The following is a 17144-nucleotide window of genomic DNA, read 5'->3' as shown; positions in this document are numbered from 1 at the left end:
TGGATGACTTGTGTGAAAGTTCTAGATTTAAGAATGTAGTTTGCCAAAAAAAACTATATATATATATATGAATGTCGATGGTACCAAAGACAAGGTAATACGCTGTCAATTACCCTTTCAAACACGCCCTCACGTGCTTCCACAGACCCACAGATAAAAAACCAGAAATCCCTCCTCCCTTTCTCAAAACCACAGCACCCTTGGTTTTCCTACTTTCAAAATTACCTTACAACCCCCTCTTCCTACTTTCCCGGTTAAAACCACTGCCTTCTGCGCCCCTGGATTTTGACATTATGCTTCTTTCTGATGCAGACAACACGAAACAAAAAAATGGCAAGATAGTAATTGCATTCCAAACTTGGGTCAATCACCAAACCATCACCGGTATAAATATGTAGCCACTGCTCACTGATGTGTTAACTAGTGACCGAGAGCTTCTTCCACCTGCACTCTAGCCATGCAAGCTTCCCTCTACCTGGAAACCAAGACTCTCGCATGGCCTTCACGTGGCCACACCTCAACCCACCACATATTCCGGCCAACACCCACCGTCAGATTCAGGCCAATGCCACCAGTCTCCGCCGTGGCCACGTCACCTCCGCCTCTAACTCGGCAGAAGACGCACTCGTTGCCACCGGAGAAGGTGGAGCTCTTCAAGTCACTAGAAGGCTGGGCCTCCGAGACAATCCTCCCATTTCTGAAGCCGGTGGACGAATGCTGGCAACCCAGTACCTTCTTGCCGGACCCGTCGCTCCCTAGAGAGGAGTTCTTGGACCGGGTTCGGGCACTTAGGGACCGGACCGATGGGCTGCCCGACGAGTACTTTGTGGTGCTGGTCGGGGATATGATCACCGAGGAGGCGTTGCCTACGTACCAGAGTATGATCAATGGGCTCGATGGGGTGAGAGACGAGACCGGAGCTAGCTCCAGCCCTTGGGCGCGGTGGACTCGGGCTTGGACAGCTGAGGAAAACCGCCACGGCGATCTGCTTAAAACCTATCTGTACTTGTCCGGTCGGGTTGATATGTTCAAGATCGAGAAGACTATTCAGAACCTTATTGGAGCTGGCATGGTGAGTCTGTATTATTTTCTTCTTCTTTTTTTCTTTTGTCGTGTGAATCGCATTTTCATAATGTCGGTAATTACTTATTTACAAATTCATATATACTGAGAAAAAGAAATTTGAGATTTCAAATATTGTTACTAAATTTGTTCTTTCAGTTACAATTTACAAAAAGTTTAGCATCTATTATATATCTGGATGTTATATCTTCTTTTCTTACATAAAAACTGTGAGGATGATGATGTTATGTGTCATTTACCACTAATGTTAATATGTGACATTACTCTAATATAATTGTTTATCATGTGCGTGTGAAATGTTCTTGTTCTTATTTTTAATCAAGTTGTTCAAGCAGATGGATTTGGTGGTCCGATCCAGTTGTAATAAAAATTAACGTGTTCTTTTTGTTTTTAATTCAATCAGGAGCCAGGGACGGAGAATAACCCATACTTGGGTTTCGTGTACACTTCATTTCAAGAGCGAGCCACGTTCATATCGCATGGCAACACGGCTCGGCTGGCTAAGGACCGCGGCGATCCGGTGCTTGCCCGAATATGCGGCACCATTGCATCCGACGAGAGGCGCCACGAGTTCGCCTATTCCAAGATTGTGGAAAAGCTACTCGAAGTGGACCCAACCGGAGCAATGGTCGCCATTGCGGACATGATGAGGAAGAAGATCACAATGCCGGCCCATCTTATGTACGATGGGGAGGACCCCAAGCTGTTCGAGCATTTTGCGGCCGTGGCTCAACGGCTTGGGGTGTACACGGCACATGATTATGCGGACATTTTGGAGTTTTTGATCGGACGGTGGAGGCTGGAGAAGGTGGAAGGAATGACGGGGGAGGGTAAGCGTGCACAGGACTTCGTGTGTGGGTTGGCGCCGAGGATCAGGAGGCTAGAAGAGCGGGCCGATGAGCGAGCAAGGAAGATGGAGCCGCATGGCGTCAAGTTTAGCTGGATTTATAATAAACAAGTGGTGCTGTAATCAAGTGTGCGTTTAAGTAGTTTCTCTTTTCCCTCTCCAACAACCATCGTGAATTTTTGTTCAGTTGCTTGATGTGTGAGATAAATAAAGGAAATGTAGAAGTCAGACGGAATGGTATGTTACTATTATAGTTACCTGAATAGTGATTTCAGTACTTTCTTACTCAAATTTCAAAAGGTAATTAAGGTATATTTCTAGACCTAAAACATGCTTTTCTACAAAAATTGATTGGAGATACTTATGATGTCACACAGCCTTCTCTAAGAATTTCAACCCAAAAATGAGACACTTTTAACAAAATTTAGTACACTCATCTTCAAGGCGTGCCAAACCTGAAGACGAAGTCCCCTGGATCTGACCGATGATTTATATGATAAAAGTTCAAAAACAAAGGAGGGAGGAAATCCCTCGAGTCCAACCTGGGTGTTGGATCGAAGGTTTGCAGCTCCACGGTAGCGAGCAACGGAGGAAAGACCGATGGCGGAATCCAATGACGGATCCAGAATCTAAAATTAGGGTGGGCTAATCTAATTTTAGTCGATAATGTTTAAAAGAATTTTAAGATTGGATTTTAGAAAAAAAAAATTAAAGAAATACTCAAAAATTAAAGAAAAAAATTTAAAAAAATTAAAAAAAAAAAGGCAAGATTTGTCTTAAAAGGAAAAAATTTTGAACAAATACTAATAGAATAGCAAAAAATGTTGTGACTAAAGAAAAAGAGCAAAAAAGAAAAAAGAAAAACAGGAAGCACTTGCCTACAACGAGATTGAACCAAAGTCGCATATTGAGAAAGGACAAAACAGCAGAGTTATTTTGCCAACTGAACCAAAATCTACTTTTTTTTTTTTTTTTTTTAAACCCCACCCCTGATGGAGCTCGAACTCTTGACCTCTTATATATGAGACCAAAGCCTTACCCCCCACCAAACACACACACCCAACCAAAATCTACTTAATGTATCAGTATTCAATATATCAATTTAGCATAGAACTTCCTACGTTTGATACAAATGTTGTACGTGACTATATTTTTCTTAATCATTGGGGGTACTTATTAGAAAATAATGAATTACATACATCACTTCAATCTCAGTGATGAATTTTTATGAATTACATACATCACTTCAATTTCAGTGATGAATTTTTATGAATTACATACATCACTTCAATCTCAGTGATGAATTTTTATGAATTACATGGAAGGAATAACAGCACACGACGTTGAATGTCCATAACACTTTTATAGACCGGCCTTGTGTACAAGATGGTGATGACCATCTTTACCAGATCTCTCGTTCTTGCTTATCTCCTCATCGACATGAATATCATCGTCAATTGTCAACAGCATAGCTTTTGATCCATGAGGACCTTCGACAAAGCCTTCTTTCACCTTCTCATGTTCATCAACATGAATAAAACCAGTTTCTTGGACATTTGAACTCGAAGAAGGCCATCTCTTATCAGATTTCTCATTTTTCCTGATCGCCTCATCTATATGAACATCATCCTCAACTGATAGTACCACAGCTTGTGGTCCATGGGGACCTTCTACTATGGCCTCCTTGATCTTCCTATGTTCGTCGAAATGAATGACCTCGGTTTCTCGGATAGTACTCTTCTTCTTCTTTTTCTTGATGAAACAACATAGAGCAATTGCAAGAAATGCAAGGAAGAAAACAGAACCAAATGAGATGAATATAATGATTATGACGGTGGGGTGATTCGGCGATGGAGAAGGTGGCAATGGTGGCGGTGGTGGGGCTACATGGGGTGGCAGTGCTGGTGGTGGGTGTACATGAGGTGGCGGTGGGCTAAATGGCTGATGTGGTGGTGGTGGGGTCGAGTGACTTGGTGGCTTTGCTGCCGGGGATGGTGGTGGCGGGGTTGAGGGGCTTGGTGGCTTAGCTGCCGGGGATGGTGGTGGTGGAGTTGAGGGGCTTGGTGGCTTAGCTGCCGGAGGTGGTGGGGTTGAGTGGCTTGGGGGCTTTGCTGCCGGTGGTGGCGGGGCTGAATGACTTGGCGGCTTTGCTGCTGGTGGTGGTGGGGCTGAGTGACTTGGTGGCTTTGCTGCTGGTGGTGGCGGGGCTGAGTGACTTGGCGGGTTTGCTGCCGGTGGTGGAGGCGCTGGGTGACTTGGCGGCTTTACAGCTGGAGGTGGTGGAGGGAAATATGGGAACCGAATGGCCATTGTTGCAAATGTTTTTTTTTCTAAATGTTTTTGATGAGGTAGATATGAAAATTAGTTTGTTGTGGAGAAGGTTGTGTCCATGAATGCCTATTTGTACTAAGCATTTTATGCTAAAATAGTTGGAATTTCATCTGTAAGAAGCTTAAAATTTGGTGACTTGACTCTCATTCTAAGATTTGGGGAGGGTTTGTTTGCATTGGAATGCACTTCTCAAAGTTTCTTGTTCTATTTTTATTTCCCTAAACGGAATGGTCAATGATAATGATGCTAAACACTAGCTAAACTAGCATATGCTCATCAAACAAAGATTATAGGTGTTAGCAAGTTAAATACAAAACTTCAAATACCCTAATACAGAATTCGGGCGCTATTCGAAGTTTAATTGGAAGAGAAATATCCTTACACAGAACTCGGGCACTATTCGAAGTTCAGTTGGAAGAGAAATATCATAAGACCACCACATGAATATTATGTCATTACTTAATTTTGTTCATTGAATAACGAATGATGTGAGAGTCGTCCTCATCAATACATACATAGTCCAGCGAAACCTAGGGTTTCGAGTCTAGGAGCGGCGCCGCGTTCCGGCCGGATCTGTTGTGCATAGCGACGCCAGCGTCGAGAGGAGTTCGCCGAAGGTTTCTGCTCTGATCGTTGGTGGGTGGAATTGGATCCGGGTGCTTGATCGATTGGCGTTCGGATCTGCGTTTTGAGGGGATCGGATTCTCCCGATCTCTGGGTTTTGCTTGGGCTTGGAGCAGGCGCGGTAGTTCTGCACTCTTTTGTGCTTGACTGCCTCCGATCGAGGTTTCGAGTTTGGTTTCGTTGGTGTCGGGCTGTTGTGCAGGTGCTCGGAGGCGTTGGTTGGTTTGTGGCTTGAGTCCACCATGGTCAGGCTCGGTTGCGGTCGGCCGCCAGAAGGAACGGCGGCAGCGGCGGCTTGGTTCCTGAGGGCTAGGGCTCCTGTTTGGGTAGCTCGGGTTTGGGCTTGGGTTTTTGGGCCTGGGCTCAAACTTGGGCTGCTGGGCTCTAAGCCTAGGCTTAAGTTATGGGCTGCCAAGGAGGGTGTCTTGCCACCCTCATTCATTACTTAGCGCGTCGAGCGGGCCTGACCTGAGATTTTGACCTACTTGGGTTATTTGGGCTTTTTTAAGGTCTTTAAAGTGCTAGTCGTACTTTAGATCATGATTCCACGGAATTGGTAATTATCTTGAGTGGGACTGGAGGAAGCGGCTTATGGATGAGGAACTGACTCTTATTTGTTTGCTGGGAAGTGGCTTTTCTGTTGATACCGCAATTGCGCGCCTGGCTGATGGGGATGCTAGTCAATGATTTTGTCCTAGAAGACACGGAGTTGTTCTTTGTTTATAGGTCCGCTTCCAAAGCAGGCTCAAAATCGACTTGTAATGAGTTTACATTACTTAGATAGGAGCGTGGTAGTTACCCCGCCATTTTTCTGTCTTTAAGTGTATGTTAGACTCTGGCTTTTTGGCTGGTCATCTAATGCAATGAACCTTTGTTTCAAAAATAAAAAAAAATAAGACCACATGTAAAGTGAGATGATTGATTAGAGCTGAATAATATGTTCAAGTCCGGCCACGATATGTATCTTGCTTAAAACAGATATGTATCTTGCTTAAAACATTAGCATATTATATACATGCACGTAACATGCGTTCATGAATCATGATTACTCTTCTTGGCTTTAGTTCTTGGCTTACAAGTTACAAGAAATTAAAGCGTATAAGCATTATGCATATCAAGTCTAACAATTATATGCATTAGGAAATGTATCTATCAATAGTACACAGCAAAGAGCTAGCAGATCAACTTAGAGGCCTCTGAAACTTGCCTTCATCACCAATTTGTGTTTGACCAAAAGAAAAAGAAACTCAGAATTTGTGGCCGATGTATGTATAGAAATTTCTATTTCAATTTACAAATAATGCACCAACTGGGCATTATAAGCACTTGCTTTCATACAAATTACAAATTATACTCCTAAATACTAGATCTGCTGAGCAACTATGTTGCAGCAAGGGAAGCTTCAACTCAAGTTCCATTGATTTGGCCTTGTTCTACAGCCACTGGCATTAAAACAATGATGGTATGACAAAGAAAGATTTCTCTGAGGAGATAAAATTCAAATTAGAAAGGCAGGATATCTCTCATTCTGTAATGTATCTGCTGTTCCAACAAACACAGTGATGCCGGCAGCAAAAGGAGGAGGTCTATTTGCAACTTCATGGTAGCAGATATGACAAGAGAATTTCATTCCACATATCAGGTACGCCAGGTAGGCACCAATGGCTACAATCAGGCACAGATGGATTATCACTCCAAATACCCACATGACCATCACTTCGGAATGCTCCCATAGGTGTAACATGCATAATTGTTACAGGAACTGCCATTTTCCTCACAACCTTTATAATGGTGTCTGAAACTGGGCTTCGGTCCATTCCCCAGGAGCTTAACCAAGGGCGTTGACCCACTTTGCAAGAATGACGGTGTCGGCCACTGTTACAAATACAAGCATCAATAGCAGTCAAATTTTGCCTAGCTTATTTGTATCTCAAATCAGGAATTAAACTTAATTAAACGTATAATAGGTTGAATTATTTTAGATCAACCAATCAGACCAAGAGCATTCCATTAATAGTTAATCCCACAAGACATTACATGTCTTTTTGATCCGAGAATCCTCCAAAAATACCAAAAGAAATATGAAAGATAAATAAAAAGTTCAACTGTTTTGTCAGGGTCCATGAGGATTTTTTCTTTTCAACAAAATTACCTAACCAAACAACATTAACAGCAATAGTGAATAACAATTAGGAAAAATAATAACTTTGGTCACTCAACTTTTCTTTGTTTGACACTTTAGTCATTTAACTTTGAAAAATATCAATTTAGTCACTCAAATTCGACACCAGCTATCACTTTGGTATTACCGTTAACTCCACCGTTAAAATTTTGTAAATATTATACATTTTGAAGATATTTTCGTCACATCATAGAAATATTTTTATAAACATAAATAAATATTAAAAGAATTATTATTTCCATACATAATTAACCTACATCTCTTAGAAACCAAGACAAAAAAAGAAGAAAAGATACTACGTACATCTCCCAGACCTTGCATTAGTGCATTGCTGATCGCAGATGCAATTATAACCCATAATTGTGTTCACAAAATTGCACACCAGAGGAGTTCATAAAACATATAAGTAGAGCTTTATCAAAATGTCATATCTTTGCAGCTAGCAAATTAAAAACATCTATCTCACTGTAGAAGTGAACCACAAAACCCAGAAAAATAATGGTCTTTTACAAGGTTTGAGCTTTCAACTTGTAATGGATTAATAAGACTAGAGGGAGAGACTACTGTGTTTGGTTGTGGAGGCCAACTAAAAACCTTCATTTATGCGATTGCAATTTGCAAGAAAATAAATTCAAGAAGGCTCAAATTAATTTTAATTTTTTCAGATTTATCTTTTAATGATTTGACCAAAACGTCCTCAATTTTAATGGTTTGTGAAGAAACATTTAATGGCAGTGACTAAAATGTTCAACGGTGTTAAAGTTGAGTGATCAAAGTGATATTTTTTAAAAGTCAATGACCAAAGTGTCAAACAAATCAAAATTGAATGACCAAAATGATATTTTTTCCTAACAATTAATTACAATGAAAGTGGCATAGTATTGACACACTGAGCAGAATGACAAATTTGTGAGGGGAACCCAAAGAAAATTAATTACTTCACCAGAACAGATACTATACACCAACTAGAGATCAATATATTGTCAAAGATGACAGATTTGGTAGAACTGCATGCAATTAGACTGAAGCAACCATAACAAACTATAACCGAGAGTTGGCAACCAATATCATAACGAACTAAACAGCGCACCTCCAATGTGATGACTCAAAAGTCCTGAAGAAGACACTTGTTCTATTTGTGTTGATTGAGGTCTCAACCCAAGATGCCCAAGCGTTCATAGCTTTTTTGAAGGCAGTGGTGATCGGCATTCCAAGCTTCAGTGATTTACCAACCTGAAAATAGCAGCCCCTGTCTGAATCAAAGTTAGGCTCACTTCTTTTTTCCATCTGGTCTATGTGTGTGTTTTGGATTGTTGTTAAAAACTAAATAAATAATAAAAATATTAAAATTAAAAATTAAATAAAAAACCAAAAAGAAAAGGGAAAAAAAAAAAACTAGGTGGAAGCAATCTCAAAATGCATTTTAGAAGCTCCCTTCCTAACCAAAGCTCAATCTGAAGTTGTATATAAAGTCCATCAAAGATGATTGAGAAGTCAATGGTACGTTCACTATGTTGAAAAGCATAATCATAACAAAAAAAACCACTGATGCCTACACCATATTCTCACATATAGGTTGATTAGAAAGGAAAAGAATAATAGCAGAAGACTATTATCTTATAATAAAAAGCTCTAAAATACAAGCACATAAACAATGTGCTTTTCATTGGGATAACACAAATATAGCTGGAAAAGATGCAACGAGTCAAAGGGAAGAGCAAGAAAGTGGGATCATTGGGATAACACAAGTGGAGCTGGAAATATTCCTGTCAATTGTCTCTACTGGAGGAATCATATCTAATGGCAGGAGGTACTGTAATAAAGAAGTTGACCAAAGAAGTAGGACCTAAAGGGCAATGCAAAGTTAGAATTCATTTGTGCATGTTCTACCCATCGTTCATCACCTAATATGTGTTTAGATTACAATTGCAATAGACACCCTGTTTTAACTGCCTGGATTGCTTTGCATTCTATTGATGGCTAAGTATCAGCAGAAAAACTCAAACCAAATGCATTGTGAAACCATGATACTGGTAAATGAGATTTACAAGATCGTTTCTAAGTAATGTACAAAAATACTCGGGAACAACTATGCAAGAACCACAACAGTTTATGGAGTTTGCAACATCAATAAAATTCAACCAATATCTTGGTCACATCAGAACCAAGGTATTTCCAACCTTTCTTGGGAAATTTGGTCTGTTAGTCCTTGCAAATAACAGAAGGTCATTAGACCAGCTTATCAATATTAGGCAACATGCACATGCCTTTAAAAGTACCTTTTAGGTACAGATATAAGTTGAAACTACAGCAGCATTATATCAAATAAAATTGTGAATCAACTTTGTAAATATTGCTACTATCAAAAACCATTCTGGAGCTGCTGTGACTGGGTAAAACGCCAAAAACAGGACTTAAGAGAGACAGTGTTAAGAAAAATAAGAAACTCACAGTTCAAAAAGTTTACTCGGTGTCCACCAGTGCCCTGAATTGAAGATCAAAATATCTGAATCAATCCATTCTTTGCTAATGTCATCTATCCTGTCGATTCTGAGTGTCGACTTAACCCTCTTTGGTGCTCGCGCTGGCTTTGAAGCACGCTGCACTAGGAAAACTGACCGGTAAAAGTCCATTCTGAGATCAAATGTTGTAAACCGTACCGATAAAAATCTAATCTGCTTGGTGATTTTATTCCCATTCACTTCATAAACACTCTTCTTATCCTCCACCCCTGTCATGAGTAAACATATCAAAGACTCCCACTGTGTTCTACTTAGCGAGTCACCCACAAAAACAACTCGTTTTCCACGAAGCCCTTCAAGAACTTTACGCGCATCGAATCTTGGAATATCACAATTCTTAGGCTTCCACCTCCACTTGGCATAACCCCTATCTTCCCTTCCATTAGCCAAGCAATTAAATCCACGTTCTGCAAATGGACACAGTGATGCATTGTACAAAGGGTAACTTTCATCTGCAATCCAGCTTCCTTCATAAACATTGCACTTCTCTTCGGAACTACTTGAATTAGAACTACCTGAATTTGAAATCCCGTAACTTCGAACTACCGAGGGAACGGTGGGAAACAAATACATATATGCAAATGCCATGGCTACAACAAAGGACACCAATGAACCAATTGCAACTAGTCCATGGAAAGTCTGAAAGATCCAAACTTTCCAATAACCCTTCATCATCTCATTGCCAAAATTCAAAACTCGTTTGTAGAAAGACCTGAATTGGGCAAACGAGTCCCAATAAACATGCCTCACCATCTCCATCGTTTTGTAAGTACACCCAGATGAAAAAGAAATCCAATTGAATCACACACAAGTCATACAGCTAAGGCAGAGCAGAAGAAACCCATATATGTATCAATAAACCATCAACTAACCATGAAATTAAAACCAAGACTCAAACTTGAAGAAGACCAACAAGCACAGAACCTATAACAATCATAAGAACACAGTAACACAGCAATCTTACAGATTCACCAAAGTGGGTTCTGGCAAGAAAGACTTGTTTTAGTTACAGAAGCTGCTGGAAGCTGGAAGCAGGGCAGGGAGGGAAAGGTCAGAGGTGAAGGGAGAGGGCAGTTTGGTCACTTCAGTTTGGTGGCTCTGGTTGATCTGAACATGACCTCTCAACTGAAATGTGTAAAGAAATTTGCTTTCCAACTGGTATATGTAACAAAGTGACTATTGTCGGTGGTTTATATAAGCAAGGCATCAGAGACAGAGAGTTAAGAGATTCACTGTCGCCAGAAAAGGTTAGACTAATCAGGTTCCAAACGTGGAATAATTCTGTTGTTTTCAGTACTCTTAAACTGTCTTATCTTTCTTTACCCACCATTACGTTTACAATAGCAAATCGCTATGGTGGTCTCATTACTAATTTGTTGTTAAGGTCGCTTCTGAGATTGTAATCATGGTTATCACCAAAAAAAAAAAACAGTTTCTAATTGGAGTAGGGTGTGTTTCACGTTGTATCCTTTAGACACTCGGATCAAAATTAGTTTGTTCTCCTTTTTGTCCTTACGGAGAAGATACCAATTCAACTCAAACAGAAAGAAATAATCCCCTTTCAAAAAAAAGAAAGAAATAATCCAAATATTACTATATTTATAATTTATTTTTAAACTATTGTCACGTGATTTCGTGTTACAAGATTTATGTAGCTTTTGCAACTTTTTTCTTCTCCTTGGAGTATAGGACAGTGATAGAACCTTGAACGAAGTTATTAACTTACTAAGTCTGACCACTATGGTAAAAAATTAATAATATTGTAAATATAAGGTCCAAAACTGAATTAGAAAAAATAGAAAGAAAATATGAAATTTTTTCACTACAGCATGTATTTTTTTCTTTCTTAAATCAAATAAGCATTTCATTAAGGGGGGTGAAATTTGCACACCCTCTTTACATTTGGCACACCCTTCCTAATTTTTTAATATTTTCTAATCTCCTCTTATGTTTATTTCCTATATTACCCTTCTCCAACATTTTTCTTCAGTCTCTCTCTCTCTCTATCTCTCGCTCTCGTGCTCCTACCGGCGACCGGATTCCATTAATGAAACCATTAATATTCCTCTAGTCAATTAATCTTAGACTAATAATGCTGATAAAATAAGATGACAGAGCTAATAGTCCCCAGCTCGAAGTAAATATCAGTACTACATTTCAATTGTCTCTGATTTTACAAAATGTAGTCTCAAACCACAAAATGTGGCATTACAGAAACTGTACCTACAAATTACATATCTAATAGTTTCCAGCTTGTAGCAGAAATGTCTAGAAACTAAAAACTAAAAACAATGGCTGGAGGTAAACACATGTTTGCATGATCAAATTGATCTTAACATTAGAATTCTTCGCTGGGGAATCAATGACCGAAATCCTATACAACAACCTGAGTGGAAAGAATTGTTCAAGCTAAAGCATATTATCATCACTACATGATTGTTATATACAAATATCAGATAGTATAAAAACTTTAATGTACACTGAAGTTCCCATTCTGCATTGCATCAGCTAATTCAATCACTTGACGGAAAGCATCTTATCAACTTCACCATTCTTGTTGTAACTATCCACAATTTTCTTTGCATACGAAGGCATATGTCGATCAGCTCTGCATGAAGATCTAGGTCAAGGACGACTCCAGTGGTGTCCCGGTGGCTGGAATTCGATGACGACCGCCGAAGCTCCAAAAACTTCTCGTCGTCGATTCTTCCTCCACAGTCGACGATTGAACGAACTACCACAATAAGTGTGACGGCGACGTCGAGACGAAGAGAACGGCGCCGGTGCGCCGTCGTGGGGTGGTCGGACGCCGGAGTTGCCGGAACTTGCCTAGAAACCGTCAAAGGATCATGACCTTCGGGCCTTCGATTCTCTTTCTACAGCCAATGCCTGGATGATCCGAGACCACCAAGAGGTCGACGATGAAGAGACGCTTCGATTGGTGGTGGTCCGCCGTCGTTTCGTGGCCGGACGGCGAAGATGGAATCGGGTCGCCGGTAGGAGCACGAGAGAGAGAGACTGAAGAAAAATGTTGGAGAAGAAGGGTAATATGGGAAATAAACATAAGAGGAGATTAGAAAATATTAAAAAATTAAGAAAGGTGTGCCAAATGTAAAGAGGGTGTGCAAATTTCACCCCCCTTCATTAATCCAACGAAATTACAAGAAGAATGGGTATCTACTTTCCTCCTCAATACCTTTTTCTAAAGGAACTCAGAAAGAGCACCACACTCACAATGGACTTATCTCAATACAACTATGAAGCTCAAATGTAAACAAAGCATAGGATTAACTACATCAGGTAATTAGATTTGTCATTCTTTTTATTTTTATTTTTTTTATTTTCCAAATATAGTTTACTGTTTTGTCCATATTTTCTCCTAAGAGAATTTACTTTTTTTTTTTTTTTTTTGAAAGGGGTTTGGAAAGAGAATTTGCTTAACTAATATAGATTTGTAAACTGGGTTTTATTTAACTATCCTGAGTATTTATTTTTTTTAGAGAAAATGACAACTCTATTCCACAACCTACTGAATCTCCCTATTTGCTGACCCATTTCTTGTAGTAAATCATGCATCTCGAGTTTGTAATCAGGAAATGATGAGATGGTTATGAGAGCTCTATCGACTAGAACTCTTAAATAGCTGCTTCAGTAACCCCTTCAATAGCTGCTTTTTCATATCTATCATGTGTTTATGGTTTAAGATTAAGGATTGACAAATGTGATTGGTACTACAGCCATCTATAATTTTCAATGATGAGCTGTTCAGTAGATATTCCTATAAACTCTAAAATGTGATTTCTTTTTTAACTAGCACCAGTTTCTAGGGCTGGATTCGGTAAGAAACCGACCAACAATTCCGTCAACCGGCTACCGACCGATTTTGGTCGGTTTACTAAATCTGTAACCGAAGCCGAACCGCCGCCGTCGGTTACCGACAGATCGGAATACCGAAAATTCGGCTTGAATTTCGGTTACACCGGAGATTATGGATCTGGAAATCGATGATGATGCTGATGGAGATGAAGAAGATCTGATTATGCTAATTTGATGATTTGATGACGGAAGATCTGGAAACCAAAGTGGATCACTAATAGCTATTCGTGGATTGATATTCATTTCCTGCTTCATGTCCATTCATGCATTCATGGTGTCCCAATCAATGAATCATACCCTTCACTCCTCCGGTCTACTATGCCTTCATGGTCCCATCACAAAGTTACAATCTTTGTAAAAGAATTCTGAGAAAACAAAACCCAATCATTAAATTACTTTAATTGTTGAACCACCCAATCGTTCTTATCAACAATTTGAAAGAAAACCCAGATAAATCTAGAGCTAAAAACTGAGACAAACCTTTACAAAGTTGAGCTAAAATGTGGGGCTCTTCATTATGTTCTTCTACGCGAAATCCCAAAGAACTAGAGCCAAATTGGGTTACAGAATCTTCTAAACATTAAGACTAAGGCTGAGAAACTATTAGAAGATGTATATGAGAATTGGGAACCCCTTTTCGGGTGTGGATTTCATGAATATATAGGGGCATGAATCTGGGATTGGTGATTTTGAGGAAGGAGGCGCGAGAGAGGAGACTGGAAACGAAGATGAGGTCCAATTGGGAAATGCCGAATCCCTATCTCACTTATTGGTTTTGTCCTAATCTGATAGTAAGAAGTAAGATGGAATAAATATAAAATTTGTATATACTATAGTAAGAGCTATTCGTGCTCAGGTGGTTGGGGGCCGAGATTGTGTGTGAGAGGTGTAAGGTTCGATCCTTATTTCTTCCCCATTTTTGTGTATATTTGGTATATATCCGGATGTACGGTCGGTACGGTATACCGACGGTATGCGAATATTCATACCGTAGCCGAGCCGAGTATACATATTCGGTACGGCTCAGCCGAGCCGAAGTGGCGGTAAACCGGTTTTTCGGCCCATTCCGGTTCGGGCCGGTTCGAAAGTCGGTTGGTCCGGTTGCTTCGGCCCAAATTGCCAGCCCTACCAGTTTCCCCTGTTTCATCTTATTGATTTATATTATATTCCTTTACACCATGAAATACTCTGGAAAACTATTTTGATCTCATGCATTTCGTCAGGCAATGACTGTAATCAGCCTAAGCAAACCCAAGTGGGAAGAGTAAGACCACAAAGGCAATGATAATCAGCCTAAGCAAACCCAAGTGGGAAGAGTAAGACCACAAAGGCAATGATAATCAGCCTAAGCAAACCCAAGTGGGAAGAGCTTGAATAATGGAATAATGGAAATTAGCTCAAACTGAATGCCTACAATTTCATAACAAATTGTAATATAATTTCATACAATATAATAATAATGTATTATAACAAATTCATACAATTTCATAACAAATTCATAAGTGAAGGAGGACAAGCCATGACAAATTCATCAAGAGTAGGAAACTCAAGTGTTGCTAATGCTTCTTGATAGCAATCCGTAAGTGGAGGAGGACAAGCCATGACAAAATCATCCAGAGAAGGAAACTCCCATGTTCCAATATCAAAATCCTTGAAGAACACGAAATTATCATCACCACCACTGTGAGGTTCTTGTTGTTGAATAGGCACTGTGGGACTGGTAGCAGTTTGGCTTTGCCTATCAAGTAAATCTGAGTCCTGCATTACTAGTTGTCTGGAAGCTTTTTTCTTTCTAGGCTTCTTCTCCTCCAGTCGATCAATTTCTCTGTGTTTCCTCTTCTTTTCACTTGGAATTCCTGACGACATTGATGAAGCCGGTGCTTTGTACCGCTCGTTTTTTCGAAGAAGCAAAATTGCACCCTCATCAACAAGGCTTGTGTACTCTTCCAAATACCACTCCCCATGATGCACAGAGCCTTGGTTAACATATCTGAGTTTCCTCTTTCTCCCAATCGGCTTTCTTTCGCCTTCATCATCATACACCAATTTGGCAGCCTCCTTTTGGTTCCATGTACCAGACCCAACTCTTCGACCAAAATTACAAACCCTCCCCTTGGAGCCCAGTGACGATGTGAAAAAGTAGAGGAGATTTGGGTGGTTTTTAACCGATGAATACCTGTCCCAAATTTCCCAAGGCTCTTCCTAGTCAGAAAGAACGAGAGGATTGGGAGATTTTCAGATATATTTCTTCTCTAAGAATAGAGTATATATACATCAGATACATCAAATCCTATTACAAAAGGATATTATTACAAAAGGAATATTCCTAATATAATGGCATGATTCACGCCAGCATTCCAGCATTGTCGGCCATCCTTGTCGGTAGGACTCACGCCAACACTCCCCCTCAAGTTGGTGCATACAGATCACAGATGCCCAACTTGTCAAGTGAGTCATAAAAGGCTTTACTTGATAGAGCCTTTGTAAGAATATCTGCCAATTGCTCTTCAGTAGGAACGAAGGGAAACAAAATGATATGTCCATCCAGCTTCTCTTTAATGAAGTGTCGATCTACCTCCACATGTTTCGTGCGATCATGTTGAACTGGATTGTGAGCAATTTCAATTGCAGCCTTATTATCACAATAAAGCGGCATAGCCTTTTGTTGCTTGAACCCCAAATCTCTCAACAAATTTCTCAACCACAACATCTCACAAAGTCCTCGGGCTATTCCTCTATACTCTGCTTCTGCACTGGAGCGAGCCACCACCTTTTGTTTCTTGCTCTTCCAAGTAACCAAGTTACCACCCACAAATGTGAAGTATCCCGAAGTAGACCTACGATCTGTAATATTACCTGCCCAGTCTGCATCTGTGTATCCAAAAACATCCAAGTGATTGTGTTTTGAAAAGATTAATCCTTTCCCTGGAGCAGACTTTAAATACTGTAAAATACGAAATACAGCATCCATATGGACCTCACTGGGATTGTGCATAAACTGACTCACCACACTAACTGCATAGGCTAAATCTGGTCTAATGTGGAACAAATAAATCAACCGTCCAACTAACCTCTGGTATCTCCCTTTATTTGTAGGTACTTGGTCCAAGTACTCTGCTAACCGATGATTCTGCTCGATAGGAGTATCAACAGGTCTACAATCCAGCATACCTGTTTCTGCCAACAAGTCTAAGACATACTTCCTTTGACTCAACACAATACAATCCTTCCCACGAGCAACTTCAATTCCCAAGAAATATTTCAAATTACCCAAATCTTTCATCTCAAATTCAGAAGATAACTGACCTTGTAACCTTTGAATCTCCTCAATATCATCACCTGTCACAACCATGTCATCAACATAAATAATCAAGGCAGTCACCTTACCACACCGATGTTTAAGGAATAAGGTGTGATCTGAATTGCTCTGTCGGTATCCAATTTTCTTCATGAACTTGGTGAACCGGCCAAACCAAGCTCTGGGAGACTGCTTCAAGCCATAAAGCGACTTCTTCAATTTGCACACCACCTGCTCTCCAGAAGAAGTACCATATCCAGGAGGCAAATCCATATAAACCTCTTCATGCAGATCACCATGCAAGAATGCATTCTTAACATCAAACTGTTGCAAAGGCCAATCAAGATTAGCAGCTAACGAGAGAAGTACCCGAATTGTGTT

General features: G+C 40.1%; 3 protein-coding genes across 3 annotated transcripts; 1 reads left to right on the top strand and 2 right to left on the bottom strand.

Moving 5' to 3' along the window:
- The first annotated feature begins 402 nt into the window (after positions 1-402).
- LOC133741312 (stearoyl-[acyl-carrier-protein] 9-desaturase 6, chloroplastic) lies at positions 403-2193 on the top strand. The gene is made up of 2 exons (XM_062169250.1): positions 403-1072; positions 1487-2193. Exons 1-2 carry the CDS (start codon positions 458-460, stop codon positions 2051-2053), a joined length of 1182 nt encoding a protein of 393 aa, XP_062025234.1. The 5' UTR covers positions 403-457; the 3' UTR covers positions 2054-2193.
- An 899-nt stretch (positions 2194-3092) lies between these two features.
- LOC133739930 (protein TRACHEARY ELEMENT DIFFERENTIATION-RELATED 7A-like) lies at positions 3093-4474 on the bottom strand. The gene has a single exon (XM_062167756.1). It carries the CDS (start codon positions 4238-4240, stop codon positions 3293-3295), a length of 948 nt encoding a protein of 315 aa, XP_062023740.1. The 5' UTR covers positions 4241-4474; the 3' UTR covers positions 3093-3292.
- A 1653-nt stretch (positions 4475-6127) lies between these two features.
- Positions 6128-10867, bottom strand: LOC133739091 (protein trichome berefringence-like 7). Its single transcript, XM_062166814.1, has 3 exons — positions 9519-10867; positions 8158-8316; positions 6128-6760 (listed from the first exon to the last, which is right to left on the bottom strand). Exons 1-3 carry the CDS (start codon positions 10346-10348, stop codon positions 6484-6486), a joined length of 1266 nt encoding a protein of 421 aa, XP_062022798.1. The 5' UTR covers positions 10349-10867; the 3' UTR covers positions 6128-6483.
- Between the last annotated feature and the right edge of the window lie 6277 nt (positions 10868-17144).

This window comes from Rosa rugosa, chromosome 3 (genome assembly GCF_958449725.1).
Source record: "Rosa rugosa chromosome 3, drRosRugo1.1, whole genome shotgun sequence".
Lineage (NCBI taxonomy): Eukaryota > Viridiplantae > Streptophyta > Magnoliopsida > Rosales > Rosaceae > Rosa > Rosa rugosa.
This window is presented reverse-complemented; position numbering and strand designations above follow the sequence as displayed.